At 40.9% G+C, this 27608-nt stretch overlaps 1 protein-coding gene across 2 annotated transcripts in view; it reads right to left on the bottom strand.

The window, feature by feature from the left end:
* acbd6 (acyl-CoA binding domain containing 6) overlaps nucleotides 1-27608 on the bottom strand; it is a 571355-nt gene that overhangs the window by 180199 nt on the left and 363548 nt on the right. For both annotated transcript variants that reach the window (XM_038794993.1, XM_038794992.1), the window contains one exon: nucleotides 24715-24794. In XM_038794993.1, coding sequence (XP_038650921.1) covers nucleotides 24715-24794 — 80 coding nt within the window. The remainder of the gene's footprint in view (nucleotides 1-24714; nucleotides 24795-27608) is intronic.

Below are 27608 nucleotides of genomic sequence, written 5' to 3'. Positions count from 1 at the left end.
CTTTCTGTACTGTAGGGTCTCTATGAAGTAAAACCCCATTGTTTTTTTATTACTTCACCTAACTGCACTGAAGTAACTAGGCATTACATCTCCGATAGCTCTCTTCCTCCACACCCTAGTGTCCTACCTTGAGTATATATTCTCATCCGTTGTATTTTATTCCTTAAAAGCATCTCATCAGACTTTACAGAATTAAATTGCATCTAACATCTGTCTATCCTTTCTGCCTACCGATCTATACCGTCTTGAGCTATTCTAAAGATCTCCACCCTGTATGCCAACAAATTTCAATATCAAGTTCCCTACACTCAAGTTAAAATAATCTATTTAACTAAATAGATAAGTGGTTCCAGCATTGACTAAGTTAGACTTCCAACACTTCTTTAATCGAAGCAGCACCCATTAAGCTTTTGCTTCCTGTCCATCAACTAACTCTCTATACTTGCTGCCACATTTCCTTGGGAACCCTGCTCTTGAATTATTTATTATAGCAAACCTCCTGTGAGACACCTTACATAATTTATGAAAATTTGCTTAAGTTACATCTACAGCATTGTCTAATAAGCCATTTCAAGAAACAATTAAAGTTGTCAATCACAACTCACTTTTAACAAATTTATCCTGACTGATCTTGTCTATCTCCATGCATTTCTAGATAGTCACAAATATGGGGCGGGATCAATTGATCCTGAGGGTAAGTGCTGACACCATCGTAAACGCCGTCGTGTTTTAAGGCGGCATCAACAGGCCCGCAGGATCAGCGATCCTGCGCCTCACAGGGGGCCAGCACGGCACTGGAGCGACTCACGCAGCTCCAGCTGCTGATACTGGCGTCAAACAGGCGCATGGGCGCTGAGGCCAGAGCAAATACGTGTATGCGTGTTACGACCGGCGAAACTCATGCATGTGCGTTACGACTGGCGCAAACTCGAACGCTAGTTGCCTTCTCCAGGCCAGCCCCGACACAATATGGTGGTGAGCTACAGAGGACCGGCACAGAGTAAAATAGGCCCCCCATCAGGAGAAGCCGGCCTGTCGATCAGTAGGACCCGATCACGGGCCAGGCCACGGTGGAAAAAAATTAAAGAAACCCAATCATGAAGAAACAGTCACCAAACAAGCTGGAATTCAACTATACTTTATTCTAGTTGTTCCTTCATCACTTCTCATTCATATGTGATTGCCGAAGTATTGTGTGAAGATCCCACTGTCGCTTTTGCTACGGGCCAAGGTTTAGAGAACCCCAAAGTTCACCTGACCCACAACCTTTAATAGATTGTGGTATAAGGGAGCACACGGCCCACTCTACAGGTGTGGTGCAGCAGAAATCGAAAAGTATTTTTTAAAGCAAAACAATGTTTATTCTCTGAACTCAAGTTAACCTTTTCAAAACATACAGTGAACACCTCACCAACCATCAATTCAAATACAATCCCCAAAGAATACAACACTAAGTAATGCGTATGCTGTCCTTTTAACATACAGAAGACTTACAAAAAACATGACCTTTAACAGAAGGACGTTAGGTTAAAGTCACTACTCAGAACATTTATAATTCTAAATTCACCAAATGATCAGGAGACAGTCTTTTCATGGCACAGAGATCACCAGAAGACCTGCTCTGTCTGGCTTCAGCGCCAACACTGAAAACAAAACTAAAACACACCCTACAGCCTGCTCAAAAACAAAAGTAAAGAGCTGACAGACAATCCAACTCCACCCGCACTCGGACATCACTGGTACATTTCTTAAACACCCATTTCTTAACGGTACTCTCACATGACACACCCCCCCCCCCCCCCAAGAAAAAAAAACCCATCAACTTCAAGATGGTTTCATTTTTCACCTTTTCACTATCCTTTAAGAAATGCACACAGTAAATATACTTTTTCATTTCAAAAAACAACATATGCAACAGGTATAATAATATAGTCCAATTTTTTTTCTCCTTCCTCCAAATGGAATCCTTCTCGATTGACAGTCTCTTTGGACAAGAAGGTCTCTGCATAATCCATCCATTTCTCTATGCCTCGGAATGTCTCTTTAAAGTCAGATACTTCAGTTCAATCTGATCACAGAGTCCCTTGTAATTCTCCAACACGAGCATTGGTTATCGCAGCTTTCAGCCAGTCAAATGTCTGTTGAAACTCCGCTGTCCATTGAAATTTTCGACGTTTCTTCTGCAAGTCCATCAGTGGAGCAATCACACTACAAAATTTGTGCACAAATGGTCACTCATGCCAAGAAATCGCATTATTTCCCTTCGTCTTGAGGGTATTGAAAACGCCTCAATAACTGTTGGTTTCACATCCCGTGTGACCATTCATTCCTGTCCGATTGTATGGCCAAGGAAAGTGATTTGGCTTTTCCAAATTCACTTTTGGCTCGGTTTATCACCAAACCCGCCTCCTGAAGTCGATCGAATAACTCCATCAGATGTTTCAAATGCTCTGTCCATGTCCGGCTGAAAATGACCAGATCGTCGATGTATACCGCACAATTGGGTAATCCTGAAACAACTTTGTTAGTTAACCGTTGAAATGTGGCTGGTGCGTTTTTCATGCCAAATGGCATAACTTTGAATTCGTATATACCATCTGGAGTCACAAAAGCTGAAATCTCCTTCGCCCTTTCGGATAAAGGTACCTGCCAGTAACCTTTAAGTAAATCCAGTTTGAGAATAAAAGCTGATTGTCCCACTTTCTCAATGCAATCCTCCAAACGTGGGATAGGATAAGAGTCCGTTCTTGGAACTGCATTAACAGTCCACACACAACCATTGGGTACCGTCTGGTTTAGGCACCATCACTATGGGTGAGCTCCATTGGCTGCAACCCACTTCAATTATGCAATTTTTAAGCATACTCTCAATCTCTTTGTTAACCTGTGCCAATTTTAAAGGGTTTAGTCTATATGGATGTTGCTTGACTGGAACAGCATTTCCCACAACTACATCATGTATAGCTATTTTAGTACTTCCCAATTTATCACCATAAACTTGCCCATGTGATATCAATAACTCTTTCAGGTCAATTTGTTTTTCCTCTGCAAGGTAACTCAACAATTTATCCCAATTTTTAAGAACATCCTCATTTTCCAATTTAATTTGAGGTATGGCAAATTCACAGTCATCTAGATTTGGTTTGTCACTTTGTGTTTGAATCATTAAAACTTCCTTTTTCTCTCCTTCCCTTTCAAACTATCTTTTAAGCAGATTCACATGACATACTCCGTGCGTGTTCCTTCTATCCGGTGTTTTTAACCACATAATTCACCTCACTTAATTTCCTTTCAATCTAATATTGTCCACAAAACCTAGGTTTTAAAGATTCACCTACCACTGGTAACAATACTAAAATTTTATCTCCATAGGCAAAACTACGAACTTTGGATTTCTTGTCCGCTACCCGTTTCATCACATTTGTGCAACTTTTAAATGTTGTCTAGCCAATTCATCTGCTCTATTTAATCGTTCCCTAAAATTTGACACGGAATCCAATAATGTAAGTTCTGATTTCTCACTCACCAATTTTTCCTTAATCAATTTCAGTGGTCCTCTTACCTCATGACCAAAAATTAGTTCAAAAGGGCTGAATTTGGTTGACTCATTAGGTGCATCCCCAATTGCAAACAGTACGAATGGAATTCCTTTATCCCAATCCTCTGGATAATCGTGACAATAAGCCTTCAACATTGTCTTTAATGTCTGATGCCACCTTTCTAATGCTCCCTGCGATTCTGGATGGTACGCAGTTGATTTAAATTGTTTTATTCCTAAGCTATCCATAACTTCTTTGAATAACCTTGAGGTAAAATTCGATCCTTGATCCGATTGTATTTCTGTGGGTAGTCCATATCTAGTAAAGAATTCAAGTAACTCCTCCACAATCTTTTTAGCTGTAATATTACATACTGGAAAGGCCTGTGGAAACCAAGTAGACACATCCATTATAGTCAAAAGATATTGATTCCCACTTTTTGTTTTAGGAAGTGGTCCTACGCAATCAACTAGGGCCCTTGTAAAAGGTTCTTCAAATGTTGGAATGGGTATTAAGGGCGCTGGTTTTATGCTTGTGGTTTTCCTATCACTTGACATGTGTGACATGATCGATAAAATATAACTACATCTTTATGTAGTCCAGGCCAATAAAAATGTTTTTGCATTTTAGCGTGAGTTTTTCTTCCTCCCAAATGACCTCCCACTGGTACCTCATGTGCAACTCGCAACACCTCCTTTCTATACCCTACAGGCAATACTACTTGCCGAACTTCTGCCCACTTTTCATCCGCCTGCATATGTAAAGGGCTCCATTTTCGCATCAAGACATCACTTTTACGGTTATAACACTCTGGTATACACTCAGATTCCTCTTCCGTGTATGCTTTCTGATACATCCATTTTATTTCTACATCTTTCTGTTGTAACTCCGCCAATGTTCCTGAACTAAAAATATCCGCCTCATCCTCCACCATCTGATCAAAAATCGTTTCTGATAATTGCACTTCACCTTTATCTTCACTCTTTGATTTCTTCTCTTGTCTTAACCTGTGACTTTGCGACCTTGTTTCTACACAATCCGGAAAAATCCCAGGATATTCGTCCTTCAACACTTCAGTTTTCGGATTTTCCATTGGCTTATCAACCACAGCGGGCATCATTCCCACCTGCAATCCAGCTATATCATTACCCAAGATAAACTGCATTCCTGGACAAGATAGTTTCTCTATTACTCCTACTACCATTTTACCGCTCTTCACTGGACTTTCCAACCTTACCTTATATAATTGAACACCACTCCTCGCACCCTGAATTCCAAATATTACCACCTTTTCTGGCAAGATTCTTCGCATAACTATATAACTCCTCATCTCTTACCATTAAAGATTGACTAGCTCCCGTATCTCTTAAAATTGTGACTTCTTTACCTACTCCTCCTGATACACGAGTAAACTTTACCCACACAAGTAAATTCTTTAAAGAGATCTCGCACCTTCTTATCAATCAACTCTTGATCAGGCTGCACAATCTTTTGCACCTCCTTCGCTTCACTTGGGCTTTCCTTTACCACTTTCACAAACCCCAGTGTCTTATCCTGTTTTACCACATCAGCCTTCCCAGTGCTTTTCTTCAACCACCAACACTGTGACTTCACATGGCCTAATTTATTACAGTGAAAACATTTGAAACTTTTCATGTCTCTTCCACGCTCTTGTATTTCTTTTTTAATCTGAGGTACACTCTCCCTATTATCTCCCATCAGACCACCTTTACTTTTACCACTTGAGTATTTCTCATGTCCCCAGTTTCTATCCCTCACAGGCTGAAACTGATGTTGGAAACCAAGCTTTGATTTATGAACTAATTCATAATCATCTGCCATTTCGGCTGCTAATCGCACAGTTTTACCCCTCTGTTCCTCCACACAAGTTCTCACTACATCAGGAATTGAATTTTTAAACTCCTCCCAAGCATAATTTCTCTGAGAGCTTCATGTGTTTGGTCTACTTTCAAAGCCCTTATCCACCTATCAAAATTACTCTGTTTGAGCCTTTCAAACTCCATGTATATTTGCCCAAATTCTTTCCTTAACGTTCTAAACCTTTGTCTGTAAGCTTCAGGCACTGGTTCATATGCACCTAAGATGGATTTTTTCACCTCCTCATACGTCCCGGATACCTCCTCCGGTAGTGATGCAAACACTTCACTAGCCCTTCCTACCAGTTTTGTTTGAATCAGTAATACCCACAGGTCCTGTGGCCATTTCATTTGTTTAGCTGCCTTCTCAAATGAAATGAAAAAGGCTTCCATCTCCTTCTTGTCAAACCTTGGCAATGCTTGGACATATTTAAATAGATTCCCACCAAGCCTTCAACGCTCTTCCTCACTATCCTCATCACTATCCTGAAACTGTACATTTCCCTTTAATTCTGCCAATTTTAACTGACTGTCATGTTTCATGGCCATTTTCCAAAGTTCAAACTCTCTCGCTTTATCTTTGTCCCTGATCTGTATCTCCCATTCTCTTTCTTTTTGTTCTGCTGGGGCAATTCTTTCTTTTCTCCTTTCTTCTCTCCTTTTTTTCCTCTCTCTCTCTCTCTTTTTCCTCTCTATCTCTTTCCGCTCTCTCTTTCTTTTTCTTTTGCCGCGCTCTCTTTCTTTTTCCTCTCTTTCGTATTCAAGCTGCTTTAATTCTTTCTCATGTTCCATTTGTTTAATTTGTAACTGAATTTTTGCCACTTCCAATGAGTCAAACTGTATCTCAGGCAACTTTAAATGCTTAGCCCCACCATAATTACCTCAGAAGTTCTTAGGGGTGGAGACAGTTATACGCAGTAACCTACTGCGTATGACCGTCTCCACCCCTAAGAACTACTGAGCCTCTGAAAGAACCATTGTTCCTACACATTCCCTACTTACCTGATAAGCAACCACAATATGCTCACCCCTCACTGTCTTTAAGTTCACTAAGCCAATCCAATAGATAGACTTTTATCCCAGGCGAGCCCCCAATTTGTTATGGGCCAGGGTTTAGAGAACCCCAAAGTGTATCATGGAGTTCACCTGACCCACAACATTTAATAGATTATGGTATAGGGAGCATGCGGCCCACTCTGCAGGTGTGGTACAGCAGAAATGGAAAAGTATTTTTTAAAAGCAAAACAATATTTATTCTATGAACTCAAGTTAAACTTTTTAAAACATACAGTGAACATCTTAGCAACCATCAATTCAAATACAACCCCCAAAGAATACAGCACTAAGTAATGCGCACGCTGTCCTTTTAACATCCAGAAGACTTACAAAAAACATAACCTTTAACAGAAGCACGTTAGGTTAAAGTCACTACTCAGAACATTTATAATTCTGAATTTACCAAATGATCAAGAGATAGTCTTTTCATGGCAGAGAGATCAACAGAACACCTGCTCTGTCTGGCTTCAGCGCCAACACTGAAAATGAAACTGAAACACACCCTACAGCCTGCTCAAAAACAAAAGTAAAAAGCTGACAGACAGCCCAACTCTACCCCACTCTGACATCATTGATAAAGACTCATTTCTTAAAGATATATTTCTTGGGCCTCACGGTAGCATGGTGGTTAGCATCAATGCTTCACAGCTCCAGGGTCCCAGGTTCGATTCCCGGCTGGGTCACTGTCTGTGTGGAGTCTGCACGTCCTCCCCGTGTGCGCGTGGGTTTCCTCCGGGTGCTCCGGTTTCCTCCCACAGTCCAAAGATGTGCGGGTTAGGTGGATTGGCCATGCTAAATTGCCCGTAGTGTAAGGTTAATGGGGGGATTGTTGGGTTACGGGTATGTGGGTTTAAGTGGGGTGATCATTGTTCGGCACAACATCGAGGGCTGAAGGGCCTGTTCTGTGCTGTACTGTTCTATGTTCTATTTCTTAAAGGTACTCTCACATGACACTTCATTCCCCAAGATGAGTTTCCCCTTTATGAGACAGCCTGCTTATCACACGGTTATTCTGGAGTCTCATTAGCCATCCAGTTGGCACCTTGCAATGATTTCAGCCTCCAATTCTCTGATATAGTTGAAGTATCTTCGGCAGGAGCAGATGGGCCATTTCACTCCACTTCTGGGGAAAACAGGCCGAGTCCAGCAATTGCAATAAACTAGCAATAAACATTTCTCTTTATTCACACTCTTTGATTAGTTTAGCCAATGTTACAAACCTCTTCAGCTTTAGGTCAGAAATCTTGATATGTCAGATATGATTATTTTCCCAATCATCGAGCCAAGTGGGATTCCAACTCTTTGTTATCCAGTTACTTGAATCTGCATAATCCTCAGCAGTGAGGACAGCATACTCAAGTTTAACCACTGACTCTCATGCCAATAACCAAAAACCCTGACTTCTCCATGTTGGACCATTACATAAGAACATAAGAACTAGGAGCAGAAGTAGACCGTCCGGCCCTTCGAGCCTGCTCCGCCATTCTATAAGATCATGGGTGATCTATTCGTGGTCTCAGAACCACTTACCCGCATTCTCGCCATATCTCGTCATTCCTTTATTTTTCAAAAAAACATCTACCCTATTTTTAAGTATATTCAATGAAGTAGCGTCTATTATTCCTTTCGGTAGGGAATTCCATACTTTAACCACCCTCTGAGTGAAGAAGATTCCTCCTTGAATCAGTCCTAAATCTTCTCCCCCTACTCTTGAGGCTATGCCCTCTTGTCCTACTTTCACCTACCAGTGGAAACATCCTTTCTACTTCTATCTTATGCATTCCCTTCAAAATGTTATATGTTTCTATTAGATCCCCCCTCAACCTTCTGAATGCCAGTGAATATAATCCCAATGTCCTCAGCCTCTCCTCATACGATAACCCCCTCAACTCCGGAATCAGCCTAGTGAGCCTCCTCTGCACCCCCTCCAGTGCTAGCACATCCTTTCTCAAGTGTGGAGACCAAAACTGCACACAGTACTCCAGGTGTGGCCTCACCAGCACCTTGTACAACTGCAACATTACCTCTCTGCTTTTAAACTCAATCCCCTTCGCAATGAAGAACAAAATTCCATTTGCCTTCCTAATTACTTGTTGCACCTGCAGACCAACCTTCTGTGACTCATGCACAAGTACACCCAGGTCCCTCTGCATAGCAGCATGCTGCAGCTTTTTACCATTAAAGTAATAATCCGTTCTATTGTTACTCCTACCAAAATGCACAACTTCACACTTATTGACATTATACTCCATCTGCCAGACCGTTGCCCACTCACTCAATGTGTCAATGTTCCTCTGTAAGGTTTGACAGTCCTCAGTACACTTTGCTCTGCCACACACCTTCGTGTCATCTGCAAACTTGGATACCTTACACGTAGTTCCCAACTCCAAATCGTGTATATCGTATGCCAGTTTTTCATGTTTTTCTATGTTCAGTGTACATTTTTGAATACAAAGTGAAATATATTGGATGGCTGAATTAAGAAACACAGTGCACAAGTAAGGTTGGTTGACAAAGTAGCATGTGAGGGTAGTGCGGATTAGTGGTCCATTAAGAATCCTGGCTTTCTAATGTCAGATTAGACTTCAATTATACCTTCTCTACACTGTTCATGACATGCTGAAGTTTTCACCAAAAACACATACAGTCACAGAATATTATACAGCCACAAAACTCAAAGCCAAATAATAGCAGACTTTGAACATGCAAAACCAACACTTTGATATTTTTCTTCCAATCTCTTGGAAAATTTAATTATCTTTATAATAGTAATTTATGTAGTTTCTTCAGTGCTGGTAAGTATTGTATTTTTAAAACGACTCACGACAGTGATATGCTTGCAGTTGAATAATGAACTGAGGAGGGTGATTCAGAAACAACAGAATCAGAATCATAGCATACACTAACAAGAGATGAATTTCTTTGCTTTGTGTGAATACCAGTTTGTACAAAGGTTTCTGCTCAACAGAGAGGCTAGAAATGACAGATGTTGGTGCTCCAAATTGGCACCTCTGTCACATTACAGTTCATGTCAACAGTAACTGAATCTTTCTCAGATGCCTGGAGAGGTTGCAATAGCCCCAAACAATCCATCACATCCTGCATATAACTGACTCACTGATCCAGAGCGCTGGCCAGTAACCACTCCTAAAATAAATGTGACGAGCAGTTGAGGCTTATGTTCGACATTTCAGTTTCATGTTTGCCTATGCCAAGTACACCTACAAATTCCATCATCCAATTTAATTGTACACATCAACAGGAGAGAATACGGTCACTTCGTACACACGCATACAGTTAATGACAGTCAGGTCATTCTCTTCAGGCCAATGAAATATCTTAATATCAACAGACATACTGTTACTTCTAGTCAGCCATGCTTGGCTTACTCAAAAGAAAGTTTCAAAATCAAAACCGAGCCAATCAAAATCTTCAGTAAAAGATCGGCAGAAACATTCAAACCCTCCACCACTGACGAACAGTGGCAGCCATGTGTACCATCTACAAGATGCACTGCAGTATCTCGACAAGGTTCCTTAGACAGCTCCTTCCAAACCCAGAACCTTCTAGAAGGACAGGAGCAGCAGTTACCTGGGAACCCCACTACCTGGAGGGTCCCTTCCAAGTCACTCATCACCCCGACTTGTAATTATATTGCCGTTCCTTCACAGCCACTGGGGAAAAATCCCGGAAATCCCTCCCTAACAGCACTGTGGGTGTACCTACACCTCAGGGACTGCAGTGGTTCAAGGCAGCAGCACACCACCACCTTCTGAAGGGCAACTAGGGATGGGTAATAAATACTGGCGCAACCAGCAACGCCCACATCCTGTAAATGAATTTTAAAAATAAAACAAAATAGAGTACTTTGAAAAGCAGTGATTGAAAGGAGGATAAACATTTGTCCCTTTAAAAGTGTGTTCTTGTGATTTTGTGATCCTGAAAACGATATCATTGAAACCATTAAAACAAATTCCTTCAACATCACCAAAGGTGGGTTTCCTCCGGGTGCTCCAGTTTCCTCTCACAAGTCCTGAAAGATGTGCTGTTAGATAATTTGCACATTCTGAATTCTCCCTCTGTGCACCTGAACAGGTGCCGGAGTGTGGCAACTAGGGACTTTTCATAGTAACTTCATTGCAGTGTTAATGTAAGCCTACTTGTGACAATAAAGATTATTATAATAAAATTTTGTCTTGCCAAACAATATAGGCTTTTCAATTAGCTCATTTTGAAGCAGAGATCCAGCTATGATCACAAGACAAAAGGGAAAATTCAACTCTTGTAGATAGTGCACAGAAGAGCCACAACCTAATCCCTGGGAATTCTGACGAAAGGGTTCTGAGGCAGAGGAATTTTTTTCAGAATTATATTATGGGATCGGAGAGTCACTGGCAAGGCTAGTCACCCACCCCTAATTGCCCTCGAGAAGATAGTGGTGAACTGCTATATCAAACCACTGCAGTCCAAGTACGTACACCCAGTGCTATTAGGGAGGGGGTCCGAAGATTTTGATCAAGCGACAGTGAAGGAACAGTTGATGTAGTTCCAAGTAAGGATGGTGTGTGGGCTTGCAGGGGAACTTGTAGGTGGTGACACTCACATGTGACTTCTACCTTTGTTCTTCTAGGTGGTAGAGGTCAAATGTTTGAAAGGTGGTCGAGTTAGACAGCTGTCTCATTTTTTTGTGAAAAGAAACACGAGGATTAGATTCAGCTTCTTGAGTCCATCCTGTAATGCAATAGGATCATGGGAGATCTGTACCTAAAGTACATTAATATTGTATCACTTGATATCCTAATATATCAATCCTGGTCTTCTAAATTTAAATTCACCCAGTATTCACAGCCTTTGAGAGAAAGAGAATTCTAGAACCATGAAAAGTGCTTCTTGATTTCACTCCTAAATGGCAAAGATCTCATTTTATGCCACTTTATGCTCAATTCCCCACTAAGGGAGATCGTTTCTCTGTATCTACGCTATTGAACCCCCTTATCATTTTATAAATCATGACCTGTAATTTCTTCAAAGTGGTAATCTCTGGCAGATTGCCACTCTCAACAGACTCACTCATGTTGAAAGGAAGTGTCTAAAGGGACAATTTAAAGGGAGAAGGTAAGTAGATTGGGTTGGACCAAAGGGGGAGGGGTGTGGGTCAGGTTGACTGGACCAGGAGGTTTTAGTCTTGGGGGTGGCGTCTTGGTTCGCTGGGGGTTCGTGCAGGATGTTCCATGCGAGGCTCAATCTGGGTGTTTGAATAGTTGTTCTGGAGTTAGAATTGATTTTTTTCCCCCTTCTAACTCTTTCAGAGAACTATCAGGGCAAAACTGGCAGAACCTTCTGAAGTTAGCAATTTAAATCATTTCTGCGGGATGTTCCCAGACCAGTGCAATTTTCCAGAGGGGGTTAGTGCTTCTGGGCAATTGTTAGGTAGACCCTTGCGTGGGATCCTCCTGGAGTGATTCCCGAGCGCATCATTGGGGTACCCTCTAAATGCAACGCTGGGGAACCAGGAAATGATGGGCCCATGGTTAGTTCACCCTCCAGTCTTCCAAACGAGGGAATATACGTTCATGAAGCCTTTCATTATTTCTTAAGTCCTGTTATCATTGAAGTCAATCTGAGCTGCATCTTTTCCATCGGCCGTATATGTCCTGATGTTCAGTGTGCAAAATCAAATTCCATACTCCCAAGGGGGTCTGTACAACTAAAGCATCACTATACACACTTCTGAATTCCAATTCATTCAGATAAAGGCATTACATTACCTTTTCAATCTGCTACAACTCACCTATATTTCTGAGCTGTCAAGTGAACTTTTATTGTATGTATTTGAATTGATGGTACCCTTGTAGTACTGGTATCCTTGTAATCAGTATTGCAAAACATCAAATTCAATATCCATTAGAAATGTTTCATCATACCCTTTTTAAAATCACCTTTCATTCCTTTGTATCCCTATGTTGTTTTTTTCACAGCTGTACCGCACCATTGGATTTCCACTTTTCCTTACATTGAGGACCTAGTGGAGTGGTGCAGCGACAACCTATTCCTTAATGCCAGCAAAACTAAAGAGCTGGTCATTGACGTCAGGAAGCAAAGTACTGTACACACCCCTGTCAGCATCTATGGGCCAAGGTGGAGATGGTTAGCAGTTTCAAATTCCTGGGGGTACACATCTCCAAAAATCTGTCCTGGTCCACCCATGTCGAAGCTATCGCCAAGAGAGCACAACGGCGCCTATACTTCCTCAGGAAACTAAGGAAATTTGGCATGTCCACATTAACTCTCACCAACTTTTATAGATGCAGCATAGAAAGCATCCCATCTGGCCGCATCACAGCCTGGTATGGCAACTGCTCAGCCCAAGACCGCAACAAACCTCAGGGAGTCGTGAACACAGTCCAGTCCATCACACAAACCTGCCTCCCATCCATTGACTCCATCTACACCTCCCGCTGCCTGGGGAAAGCGGGCAGCATAATCAAAGACCCCTCCCACCTGGCTTACTCACTCTTCCAACTTCTTCCATCGGGCAGGAGATACAAAAGTATGGGAACACGCGCGAACAGACTCAAAAACAGCTTCTTCCCCTTTGTTACCAGACTCCTAAACAACCCTCTTATGGACTGAACTCATTAACACTACATCCCTGTGTGCTTCACCCAATGCCGGTGATATATAGTTACATAGTGTACCTTGTGTTGCCCTATTATGTATTTTCTTTTATTTCCTTTTCTTTTCATGTACTAAATGATCTGTTCAGCAGCTCGCAGAAAAATACTTTTCACTGTACCTTTGTACACATGACAATAAACAAAATCCAAAAAATCTATTTGCACAAGTTTGATACTGACTCTTTGCTCATTTGTTGACCATGGCTGCTGAACTGCACAAGTGGAGCCTTTGCCTTTTAGTGATAATGTACTGTTTCTAATTTATACCAAACAACTCCCATTATTTGTTTGTAGATTTACCCACTAACAGTTCTGCCCAGTTTACTGTGATCAATTAATTTCTCTTCCCTTAAAAGTACACCTTAAATTTAAAATGTTTGTGACATTCCTTTCTGCTTCTCAAACCAAATGTCAAATTCAATCATGTTATGCTCACTATTTTCAAAATATTCCCCTCGTATCAGGTTGTCAATGAATGCATATACAGTATAAAAGTCAACCTCATGATTTTTGATCTAAAAAACCCATAATTTTTCACTTACCTCGTGAAAACGTCAAGCCTACTTTTCTAGGGATCAAAGTCCAAAAATTTTAGAACCAAAGTACAACCTTGGAGATTTTAGTGATTTGATTTCATTGTAAATATATAAATATCAATGAAAGTGAGTGCCAATAATTAAGTGCTTGAACCATCATATGATTAAGTTTTGATTTCATTTATTCAAATTATTAAAGTAATCAGATTATGAACAACAAAGAGTGTTGTGAGTATTGATTACTTACCGGTAATTACTATGGTTCACTTTTAATTATTATGGTTCATTAAAGTCTTTTGCGGACTTGACTTGGAACCAAATCAAGCGCATATTCCAACCCCCAAAAAACATTACCCATGTGAAAATCGACTCCATGACTTTTTGCCTCAAAATTTGTCCCAAATATTTGACTTTTGAACATGTATATATTGTAATTCTGGTTCATGACTAATCATTAAATATAGTTTGCCTGGTGACTTGTTGGTTCTAAAAACATAGACAGGAAATTTATTATCCTACACTATTATCGATCCAGCCATTGTCGGAGAATCACCAGCAATCACTTTTCTTCTCATTCCTGTACCTTCACCTCTGGTGGCCCTCAATGATCTATCCTTTATCCCTTTGTCTTTCTCATCTACATGTCCTGGATGACATTCTCCAAAGACACATGAAGTTCCGTATCTGCACTGACCACACCCAGCATTACCATACTTCCACCTCTATTGAACCCTCCACTATCTGATTTACGACACTGCTTGTCTAACATCCAGTCATGGATAAACAGAAATTTCCGGCAATTAAATATTGGGGAAATCGAAATTACTGCTTTCAGTCTCCACCACAAACTCCATTCACTAGCCATTCTTCCCCCGTCACATGTTGAAGGTTGAACCAGACGGGTCGCAATCTTGGTGTCATATTTGACCCGGATATGAATTTCTAATCACATGTTTACCAAAACCAGATACTAGCACATCCCTACATCACCTCACTCCCCCGCCTGCTTCTGCCCGACTCCTCTACCCGCCTCCACTCATCTACTTCAGAAACCATCATCCATGCCTTCATAACCTCAAAAATTGACTAGTCCAATGCGCTCTTGGCCAGCCTTCTACTTTCCACCCTCCATAAACTTGATTTATCCCAAACTCTGTTGCCCGTATCTTAATTCACTGTAGTTCTGTTCACCCATCACCTTTGTGCTATATTGACTCCCAGTCAGGCAGCACCTAAATTTTCAAATGCCTCTCTGGCCTCATCCCCTCACTATCTCTGCAATCTCCTCTAGCCCTACAAGCCTTTGCGATTCATGTGCTCTTTCAATTCCGGCTCCTTGCGCACCCAATTTTAATTGCTCCAATATTGACAGCCATGGCTTCAGCTGCCAAGGCCCAACATTTTTGAATTTCCTCCTTAAATCTCTCTGCCTCACTACCTCTCTTTCCTCCATCAAGAAGCTCCTTAAAAACTATCCCTTTAGCAGGTGTTTGGTCGCCTGTCCTAATGCTTCCATATGTGGTTAACGTTTTGTTTGATAACACTCCTGTGGAGCAACTTGGAATGTTTAAAGGTGCTATAGAAATTCAAACTTTTGCTGTAATTCACTTGAAATGTTTGGCTTCTTTCAGTCCTTGTGAAAATTTAAGTATTCTGTTATAATGGTTCTTTCTACAATTTTCCATGATCTCTGTATTTATATGAGCTCCCACTCCCCCTGAGACAACTGCATCATCAGTGACTGAAGGTTAGCAACCAACTCCTGCCAAAATCTTGGATCCTTTGCCTTTCCTTAACTCAACCCATGACGTTTCCACTGCCTGATCACCCTTACTAAACTCCTTCAGTTCTACTGTTGTAATTGTATATTTTAATTAATATTGCTACTCTCTCCTTTCCCAATTTCCCTTTCCAAGGTTTCTATAGTTTAAATATTTAGCTCTCACTCATGCATAGCTTGTTGCCAGGTCTCTGTAATGGCTGCTACATTATATTCTTTTAGCTGAATTTGTCCTTCTAGCTTACTTGTGTTACCTCTTATGCTACATACAAGAAGAGCTGCTTGGGGACTGGAGAAAAGCAGCTGTTACTCATATTTTAGCTACCCATTTTTAAAAGTAGCCCAGCTACATACCAGTGAATTTGACATCCATTATGGATAATGTTATGGAAACTCTTATTGAAGACAATGAAGCATCTGGAGGTTAAAATCATCAGAGATAGCCAGTATGGGTTCATACATGGGAGGTCTTGCGAATAGTGATTTTCTTTGAGGGTGTGACATAGGAGTTTGATAAGGGTGCCAATGAATACGATGCAAACAGCAAGATCTTTGACAAAATTTCTTTGGAAAGGTTGGTGCTGAAAATAAAGAAATTGGGAATCAGAAATTATCATCAGCCTGAGAGAATGTTACCAGTGGGATCACACAGGAGCCCGTTTTGGTCCTCTCTTGTTTAATATCTTTATAAAATGATCGGGAACTCAGAGTTACAAATACAGTGCTGCAGATGATTTAGACCAGGTGTCATGGAAAGAGTGATCAGTGATTTACCTTCTGATTAAAATAGTAGAGGCTAAAAGCTTAAACACATTAAAACAGTGTTTTTCAAAGTAGGTGTTGAAAAATGGGTCGCCAAAAATGATCCTCAAAGATCACCTGATCTCTTTTTCCATTTACATTCTGGGTCAGTTTTGCTGCCCTACTGATCCTTTTCAAAGAAAAGCGTGCACATTCATAAGGTTAAATTTAATATCTGGACAATACAGAAGTTCAATGTTTCATTATGAAATCTAATATTTGGAATGGCTGTGGGATTAACACTGGTGCAACATTACATATAGCTTTGGTTCTATTTATACCTCATTTTGTAGAAGGTGGTATAAGTCATAACACAAGTGAATTAACCAATAATTCTTATAAAAATACCCAAAGTCTTTGGTCCTCGGTTGCCCAATAATTATAGTCACCAGGTTTGTAAGTTTAAACACAATAACTGTTTATTCGTTACAAGGACTGGGACTTTCGGTGGCGACATGTAGGAGAGCAGTCGCAAAAGAGGAAGCGTCCCCCCCCCCCCCAGAACTTTAATTTAAGCCCTCTTTGCCCGTTTTCTGGAGGAGATTTGGGTCGGAGTTTGGTTAGTTCGATGGTTTAAGTCTCCCATGACAAAGGGTTGCCCAATAGATACAAGACCAGGCAGCAGCAGAAGAAGGAAACATCATCGAACTTGGAAGCCTCGAGAGCTGGGAGGAAAATTGCAGTGGGTCCTGAAGCACCGGTGACCACTCCACTAACCGCTCACAGTCCTTGATTCAAGCAGCCTTGGCACAGGTGGATGACGTGGTAAAGGCACAGGGCATGGAGCTAAAAGAGGTGGAGGAGGCTCTGACAAGGCAAAGTGACCAGGTTATCACTCTGAAAGTGGAGGCGGCAGGTGACAACAAGGCATTCAGAGCCGTAGACAATTTGGGAAATCATTCTAGAAGACAGAATTTGAGGGTGGTTGGGTTGCCGGAGAGGTTGGAGGACCTGGGTACAACAAAGGTTATGGGGCAGTTGTTTTGGAAGTCAGAAGAATCATTTTTGGGGGTGGGTAACTTGCTAGAGCGGTTGGAAGAGTTTAAACTAATATGGCAGGGGGGTGGGAACCTTTGTAAGCATTTAGAGCGAGGGAAATCAAGAACAAGAGGAAAAACACAGCAAGGAGAATAAGAAAAGTGATAGGCAATTAGATACAACACTGTAAAAAAAAACTAGGGACCAGTCAAGGAATGTTAAAAGAACTAGCCTCAAAGTTATGTAACTGAATGCTCTGAGCATTCAAAATAAAATTAATTAATTAATTGCGCAGAAAGATGTAAAGGGGTGTAATGTAGTTGGAATTATGGAGACATGGCTCCAAGGTGACCAAGGATAGGAACTAAACATTGAGGGCTATTCAGTTTTTATGAAAGACAGACAGAAAGGAAAAGGTGGTGGAGTTGCATTGTTGATTAAAGAAAATATTGATAAAGTATTGAGGAAGATATTAGCACAGACAATGTGGAATCTGAATGGGTTGAATTGAGAAACAACATGGGGGAAAAAACATTTGTAGGGGTGGTATACAGACCACCAAACTGCAGTGGTAATTTTGGGAATAGCATTAGACAGGAAATCAGAGATGCATGTGTTTAAAGAACATCTGTGATTATGGGTGACTTTAATCTGCATATAGATTGGGTGAGTCAAATTAGTCACCTTACAATAGAGGATGAATTTCTGGAGTGATTTTCTGGACCAGTACATTGAGGAGCCAACAAGGGAACAGGCCACCTTGACTGGTTGTTGTGCAATGAGAAAGGATTAGTTGACAACCTAGTTAGAGAAGAACCCTCGAGGATGTGATATCATAATACGGTAGAATTCTTTACCATGGTGGATAGTGAAGTAGTACATTTGGTGGATAGTGAGATAGTATATTCCAAGACTAGGGTCCTGAATCTCAATAAAGGTAACCATGATGGTATGAGACATGAATTGGCAATGACGGACTGGGAAACATTACTGAAAGGAAGGACAATGGGCTGGCAATGGCAGGCATTCAAGGAACGAATGAGTGAACTACAAAAGCTGTTTATTCCTATTTGACGCCAGAGTAGAAAAGGAACCTTGGCCAAAACATGGCTTACAAGGGAAAGTAGAGATAGTAATAGATTCAAAGAAGAGGCATACAAGTTAGCAAGAAAAATCAACAGACCTGAAGATTGGGAACAGTTTAAAATACAGCAAAGGCAGACAAAGGGACTGATTAAGAAGGGAAAAATACAATATGAAAGTAAGTTAGAGGGGAACATAAACATTGACTTTATAGGTATGTAAAGAGAAAAAGATTTATGCAAATGACATGAAGCAAAATGTTGGAATAAATGGGTATTTTGCCGATTGGCAAGCAGTGACTAGTAGGGTGTAGGAGGGATCTGTGCTGGGACCCCAATTGTTCACATTATATATGAATGATTTGGACGAGGGAACTAAATGCAGTATTTCCAAATTTTCAGGTGATACAAAATTGGGTGGGAGGGTGAACTGCGCGGAGGTGCTGCAGCAGGATTTGGGCAGGCTGAGTGAGTGGGCACATGCATGGCAGATGCAGTATAATGTGGATAAATGTGAGATTATCCACTTTGGTCACAAACATAGGAAGACAAATTATGTGAATGGGTGTAAATTGAGAGAGGTGCATACTCAGCGTGACCTTGTCCTCATGCATCAGCCGCTGAAAGTCAGCGAGCAGTAAAGAAGGAAAATAGTATGTTCGCCTTCATAGTGAGTGGATGAGTATAGGAATAGGGACATTTTAATACAATTGGACAGGGTACTCCTGGTGAGGTTACTCCTAGGGTATTGTGTGCAGTTACTCCTGGGGTATTGTGTGCAGTTACTCCTGGGGTATTGTGTGCAGTTTTTGTGTCCTTATCTGATGTTCTTGCTATGGATGGAGTGCAGCGAAGGTTTAGCGAAGGCTGATTCCTGGGATGACGAGACTGTCATACGAGGGCAGACTAAATCGATTAGGATTATATTCATTGGAATTTAGAAGACTGAGGGGCGAATCTCATAGAAAATTATAAAATTCTAACAGTATTAGACAAGGTAGAGGAGTGGGGAGTCCAGAATTAGGGATCATAATTTGAGGATAAATGGTAAACCTTTAGGAACTCAGACGAGGAGAAATTTCTTCACCCAGAGAGTGGTGAATCTGTAAATTCACTAGCACAAAAAGTAGTTGAAGCAAAAACAGTGTGTAATTTCAAGGAATCAGATATAGCTCTTGGGGCGAATGGGATCAATGGATTTTGGCGGGCGGGTGGGGGGGGGGGGGGGGGAAGAGGCGGGATCAAGATATTTCATAGATTTCATAGACTTTACAGTGCAGAAGGAGGCTATTCGACCCATCGAGTCTGCACCGGCTCTTGGAAAGAGCACCCTACCTAAGCCCACTACTCCACCCTATCCCCATAACCCAGTAACCCCATCCACCACGAAGGGCAATTTGGACACTAAGGGCAATTTAGCATGGCCAATCTGCCTAACCTGCACATCTTTGGACTGTGGGAGGAAACTGGAGCACCCAGACGAAACCCACGCACACACGGGGAGAACGAATATTGAACTCGAAGATCATCCATGATCGTAATGAATGGCAGAACAGACCCGAAGGGCCGAATGGCCTCCTCCTGCTTCTATTTTCTATGTACGGTGGGGGAGTGGGAAATGGTGTCTCCTCCAGAGTTGTTCGGGCCCACAGATCTTTCAGGCAATAAGCCCTTGCTATTGAGCCATCACATTGGATTATTGTGTGCTTTCACAGTTTTCAAGAGAAAGAAAGAGTTCCATGGTGGGCAAAAGAGAACTGGGACTCCATATGGGAAGGCCACATTGTGAAGATCTATCAGAATGTTGGAGCGGAGCTGGCCAGGAGGCGGGCAGCTTTCATCGGAGCAAAGTTAGATTTGGCAAGCTTTACCCTATACGCATTCAAGTAACTTATGATTCGAAGCATTACTTTGAAACTTCGGAGGTGGCCGAGGCAGTTTTGCAGAAGCATGGATTGGAATTGTGATACCTGTGAATGACATTAGTGGGGAGATGTATGTCTGAGGGTGGGAGTTTGTATTTTTGGTGTGAAGTTTATTGGGAGTTTGGAGCTTTCGACTTCAATTTTCACTGTGGGTTTTGTGGGATTATTATTGTTGTTCATGTATTCTTTAATTTTCATGGAACAGTTAAAGTTGGATTTGGGCTAATTGGCATTATGGGTTTTGTTGCTATGTTTTTTTTAAAACTCTATATGGGGGCCATCCTGCGAGCTAAATAGCTGAAAAGCTGTTATTTTTTAAAATGTTTTTATAAGATTTTAACATTTTATACAAAATTACCAAACACACAAATACATTTAAAAAAACAACTGCCAACAGTGACTAATTCTCTGAAATACAATATAAACGGCTGCCATCTCCCTTCAATCAACCCCCTAAGGGTGTACTTGACCTTCATGAGGTGCAAAACGCAAATCCCCCAGCCATGCCAAAGCCACGCCAAAGCACTAGGCGGGGTTACCAACCTCTACCAAATCCACAAAATGGATTTGTTGTTGTCAGCTACTTAGGAGTTTTGGCTCCTTCTCGGGATATAAATTGAACTTGGGCAAAAGCAAATGCTTTCCAGTCAATCTGCCAGGGAGGGGAGCCAGTCTGGAGGGTTGCCTTTTTACCTGGCCAGATCCAGCTTCTGTTATCTGGGAATCCAGGTGGCCCATGATTGGGCCTCACTCCATAAACTAAATTTTGCGTGTCTGGTAAATGGAGTCAAGGCTGACTTATGGAAGTGGGATCACCTCCCTCTGACCCTGGCAGGCAGGGTCCAGTCAGTAAAGATGAATATTCTCCCAAGGTTTCTATTTTTGTTTTAGTGTCTCCCGGTTTTCCTCACCAAATCTTTCTTTGTGAAAATAAAATGATATTTTCTTTTATTTGGGTGGGCAAGACCTCAGGGATTCAGAGAGTGATTTTGCAGAGGGAAAGGCAATCGGGGGTTCTAGCATTTCCCAATTTATTATTGAGATAGTAAGGGAGTGGTTTATGAGTACAGAATCCATGTGGGGGTGGATGGAGAGCATTGCCCACAGAGGCATTGTCTGAGGGTCTTAGTTGTGGCTCCTCTTCCATTTTCACCTGTGAAGTGGACTTCAAATCAGGTGGTTGTGGCCACTCTGAGAATACGGAGCCAGTTTAGGCAGCATTTCAAGCTCGGCGCCATGTCACTGTCAGCCCCATTCTGTGGTAACCATTGTTTTGTTCCAGCAGCCTTGAGCACGTCTTTCTGAATCTGGGGGAAGGAGGGGCTGGCGCACATTGGGACATGTTCATAGAAGGGAGGTTTGTTGGTTTTGAGGAGTGGTTGGGTAAGTTCCAGTTTCTAATCTAATCTGCTTAAGTATTATCAGGTGCATAACGTTTTGTGTAAGGAGATTCCTTCCTTCTTTCCCCTTGGCATCCTCACCCTCATTGATGGATAGGGTTCTTTTGTCGGTTGAGCTGGGGAAGGGAAGATATCGGACATCTATAATCGGTTGGTGCTGTTGAAGCAGGCCTCAATGGATGAGATCAAAGGGAAGTGGCAAAGTGAGGAGGGTCTGGTTTTGAGGGAGGAGTGAAGCACTGCATAGAATCAACTCCACCAAGGCTCAGCTTGATTCAGTTCAAGGTGGTGCACAGGGCACATCTGACCAGGGCACGGAGGAGTGTTTTTTTTCTGGAGGTAGAGAATAGGTGTAAGTGTTGTTCACGGGGTCCGGTAACTATATGCATGTGTTCTGGTCTTGCCCTAAACTTATGAGTTTTTGGGTCTCCTTCTTCAGCACCATGTCAGGAATTCTTGGGATTGAGTTGGAGCTTTGCTCTTTGGTGGCTATCTTCGGGGTTTTCGGACATGTCGGAACTGCAGACGGAGGGTGAAGGTAGATGCTCTGGCCTTTGCTTCGCTGATAGCCCAAAGGAGAGTTTTGCTTGGGCAGATGACTCCGGTTTCACTATTGCTTTGTTGTGTTTAAGTGACCTTATGGAATTCTTGCACTTAGAAAGATCAAGTATATCATATGGGTTTGGCTGAAGGCTTCTATTCGAGGTGGCAGTCGTTCATTTCCTATTTCAGGGAACTGGTCATCGTCAGATGTTAGGGCTTTGGTGCTTGTTTTGGGTCTTTAATTGTAATTGTTGCATAATTTGGCTGTAAATGAGTGTATTGTCTGATATCGGACATTTGTTTTGAATTTATAAGCTGATGAGAGGAATAAGATTCATCGTATTTATTTAAAGCTGAATTCACATATCTATGTTGATACTGCGCTACCAGGTCATCAAATGTGTTTAGGTAGGTGGGATGGCACACGGGAGTATAAAATTCTCAGATCAATTAGGCGGCCTTTTGGTACTTTGGAGTCCAGAGTTAATCTCGGGTTTGAGGTGGAAACATCCTGTTGGACAAAACCAGCGATTTCAGTATCAGGGATGTGAAACTGTTTGTTGGAAGTGAAATTTACAATATACACAATGCGGAATTATTTTGTTTCCATGCTTTAAGTATGCAGAACTGAATGCAGTTTACTGTTATAACTGAGGAAGATTAATTATATTAATTTTAAATGCATAAACGTAAGGAGAGGCTGACCTAAGTAGGAAGTGAACGTGGTGTGGGTCGCGAGGGCCTGCCATTTGGTAAAAGTGGGCCGCCAGGAAAAAAGTTTTGACAAACACTTAATTAAAACAAAGGTAGATGATTAGGGAGCAAACTAACTTTTGATCATGGATGGATTGGTTATGATCTTAATTTACCTTGTAGTCTTACAATAAGGTTTCGATCACTGCAATTCAACTTCAGCCAAACAACTGTTTTTCTAACATTAAGACCATAAGACATAGGAGCAGAATTAGCCACTCGGCCCATCAAGTCTGCTCCGCCATTCAATCATGGCTAATATTTTTCTCATCCCCATTCTCCTGCCTTCTTCCCATATCCCCTGATTGATCAAAAACATATCTGCTTTAAAGTTTCAAAGACACTCAGTGATTTGGCCTCCACAGTCTTCTGCGGCAAAGAGTTCCACAGACTCACCACCCTCTGGCTGAATTAATTCCTCCTCATCTCTGTTTTAAAGGATCGCCCCTTTAGTCTGAGATTGTGTCCTCTGGTTCTAGGTTTTCCTACAAGTGGAAATATCCTCTCCACGTCCACTCTATCCAGGCCATGCAGTATCCTGCCAGTTTCAATAAGATCCCCCCTCATCCTTCTAAACTCGTTACATTTATCAGTTGTTGAGAGATTGAAAGCTGGCAAGGAATTTAACATTGAAAAGCCCACACCTAGATCATGTCAAAGGTATTACCACACACAAATCTCTGAAAAGGTGTGACGTTTCCTTGTTAACTTTTGTAACCGGTTTGGCACATTCCTGTTTCTTGTCATCTCAGAATCGAGTTGCTCATCAAGTGCGAATATTTTGATATTAAATGATGCTGGCATTGATGTGAAATTTCATTGAGCTCTCTATATATCCAATAAATAGGGAGGTTTCATGGTTGGATGCAGTGGAAGAGAATATCACCCACAGCAGCAGTAGGTTAAAACTTAAATGACCTCATTGTTTTTAATCTTCTAAATTAGTAACACTTATCAAGATGTACATATCCCAAAAAGAGTGAAACACAGTTAAAAAGTCTATCTCGTTTCAAATGATGTGTGTTTTAGAATTGTACCATCGAACTGACTTGATTAGGCTTTACTTTCTGCTCCTATTATTGATTTTATCTCAAACTCAACATCAAACATGATGATGTCACAGCGCAATAGGTCACAAAGGTCAGAACAGTAAGCAAATGGAATATGTTCAACAGTCATTAATTCATTTAAGTTTTGGTGGAGTAAGGTAAGCCAGCAATACTTCCAAAGTGGTCTTCAGCCAATCTCTCATGGACCCACTCACATTTCCTGCCTCATGTGACAAATAGGATCAGTAGGATATTTGTTAATCTGTTAAAGATTTGTTTTTTTAACAATTGTGCCTTCTGCATTAAGGTTTAATTTACCAAATGCATGCATGCCCTTGAATTTGGAGAACTGCATAAAACAGTGCTGTACACAATTATATGATTATCCAATCGAGATATTTCAATGCGTAAACAGCTTATTTAGGAACTGAAATTAAACAAAAAATTCAATCCATATGACAGAATATTTGCAGAATGCAAATACATAAACTATATAGTGAAGCAAATGCATACCTAAGTAGCTGTTCAGCAGTATTCTTTATTCTCTGTGAACCTCCTTGGGACATGTTTCTATGTTAAAAGGTACTACGCAAATACAATTTTAGTTGGTTGATATATCTACCAGTTTATATAATTAAATACAGACCAGTCAAATGCATGTTTCTCCTAAAAAGAATATATGATTGCGGTCATGTGTAAAACTATTTAACCAACATACCTGATCATCTCCTCCTGATAAAGGCTGCTGACAACAGGCCCACCAAACAGCAACTTCTGATCAGATTCTTTCACTGAATCCTGAAACACAATCAGATGGAGTTAGTACCAACTCAATACCTCAGCTTTACAGGCAATGTTAGAAAATCTATGCTTTCATTTTTTGTACTTTTGCCAGGTACATTGTCCCCAATACTCCATTAAGAATAAACAGGAAGCCATAAGGAAAAAGTGATGATTCTCCAATCTACTCCCATCAAAGAAATATCGATTCCCTTGCTGGCCTTCAAATTTTGTAAGGAAATCTTGGTTAATGCTTAATTTTTAGTAAACTTTGCAATTGATGCTCCATATCTTTCTTATTCGACATGGATACAGTTTTCATTTTAAAAATGAGATGACAAATAGAAGGCTGGCACATAATGTAAAAGAATCAACACCTGCAAAAATTATTAGAACTATTTCAGCTCTCTACAGTGAGAATGAAGTGCTTCCCAAATCAGCAGTAACTAGATCCTTTTCCTCTACATTGATCCACCAGCAGCTACATAATTTCACCCTTTCTGACGAGTCAACAATATCTTATAGAAGCAAATACAATCCAATGCAAGTTTGAAATGCAAATACCCAAAAGAAGCACGTAGATTTTTGAGGCGAAAGGTTATTTTGTTATGCCCTGATCTTTCAACTATCTCTCTGAAGCTACCTATCCACAACACTGCTGTGCCAAAACACAGAACTAGTATATTTGAAGCAATAGTTATACTTTGCTCACTGTGTTTCAACTCCCCAGTCTCATTCCATCGTATGTGCTGTTTCTGAATGCCACTTGGCTGAAAGCAGATCCAGCAGTCAAACTGATGTCTGCTGAAAGGAAAAATTCCAACAGCTACAGTTTGCAATATGGTGAGGAAATGGATGGAACAAACAAAAGCACAGAAGGAAAGGAAGCAATGGCAGAAAAAAAGAGAGATAAAAAACAAAGAAAAATAAGTCAAGCAAGCTGGAACACCAAGTAATTTTAGGGCAGCATGGTAGCACAAGTGGATAGCACTGTGGCTTCACAGCGCCAGGGTCCCAGGTTCGCTTCCCCGCTGGGTCACTGTCTGTGCGCAGTCTGCACGTTCTCCCTGTGTCTGCGTGGGTTTCCTCCGGGTGCTCCGGTTTCCTCCCACAGTCCAAAGACGTGCAGATTAGGTGGATTGGCCATGATAAATTACTCTTAGTGACCAAAAAAGGTTCGGAGGGGTTATTGGGTTACGGGGATAGGGTGGATGTGAGGGTTTAAGTGGGTCGGTGCAGACTCGATGGGCCAAATGGCCTCCTTCTGCACTGTATATTCTATGTTCTATGTTACGTAATCAAACATAGAGGAGAAAATGTGTCAAAAACAGAAAGAGAGCACACAATGATATACAGAGAAACAAAGAATTTTGTTGAATCATTTGAAAAGTAACTTTGTAAAAGTAATCTAGTTTGCATTGAAGTGCTTCGCTACAATTCGGAACATCAGACAACCCACTTGTTTTTGCGATTGGGAAATGTTCCAGAAATTATTTAAAGTATCATAGATAACAGTTTATCCTAAGAACACAATACCTTATTTTAAAGGCAGCTTTGTGCTTAGTCAAAGATAACAAACAGGTTTAATAATTTTGAAAGATGCAGACATGGATAATCTACAACAGCAACTTGCATGCATGTAGTACTTCAGCATGCAAAGCATCTCAAAGCACTTTTCGGAGACATAAACAATAGAACTGGAGGAGTTTACCAAGGAATTTGAGTGAGAGAATTATTCATTTCCCCGAAAGAACGAATTGAACCACGACCATGCAAGTTGAAAATGCATATTTGCTTTAGAACCATGTTTACTATTTGAAATGTTGGTCACAGACCTGTCCTAATAGCCTGCAGTGTGAAAATAAACAGCTGCAAAGGCAAGTTGTCAATTTCTCACACTGTACAAGAAATAAACGGCATTGTTGAAGAATATTCTCATGAAAAGGTTATTAAAATACAGTGAAGTAAACCAACCCACCTCTAAAATGAAGGCAGTCAGATTGCAGAGCTCCAGTAACTGTCCAGTCTAACAGCACTAAAAAACTACATAACCCCTGTAATAGATAATTACTAATCGCCTGTCAGAATCATTTTGTATGGCCATGTTTTCAAGAAGAACAATAGGAATCAATTATCCTCTGTAGTTAACTTTTGTACGTCAGTTGCGTTTTTCTCTCCTGGTCCGACACAATATCATGTGCGCTGCAGGATGGAGTGACATTTCTAGAAGATTTACAAAGCTTCACCAGAGGTCACAGTTATACAGTCCAACAAGTCAGCAACATCAAACAATTAAAATGCTGACAGTTCTACAATCGTTTGTATGCATTTTTCTCCCTGAACACTAAGTTTGAAAAACACGATGAAATAAAGCTGGTAAATAAACATTTGAACTTTTGTACTCTACATTTCTCAGATGAAGAATCTTAGCGAAGTGAGCATTTTCAGGGCTCCCCAACAAATCTATTCGAAGCGGAGGTTTTGCTAGAATTGTAGACGGACAGGAAATCAAAATAATTTTGCCATCTGTCAGTCAATTAGTTATTCTCTTATTCAAAGTTTGATTGAGGATAAAAGAAAATGTTGTCAAAGAGAGTTTCTGTTACTTCAAAACAGCAGACAACACACAAAGAATTAGCAACTCAAAAATATAGTGGAGCAGTGTTTTGGTATGATTTTGGTTTGTTTTATTATGTTTGAAATTTTTCACCAGTCATTTGGGTTTTAGGAGAATGTTTTAAAACTATTTTTCTAAGTCAACAACATGTCAATCTGTTTTAAAGTTATTAGATTTATTATTTTGTCAGCCAATATAAAGAAAAGCATATTGAC

Source organism: Scyliorhinus canicula, chromosome 4 (genome assembly GCF_902713615.1).
Source record: "Scyliorhinus canicula chromosome 4, sScyCan1.1, whole genome shotgun sequence".
Lineage (NCBI taxonomy): Eukaryota > Metazoa > Chordata > Chondrichthyes > Carcharhiniformes > Scyliorhinidae > Scyliorhinus > Scyliorhinus canicula.
The sequence above is the reverse complement of the archived record's forward strand: the minus strand, read 5'-3'. Positions and strand labels throughout refer to the sequence as shown.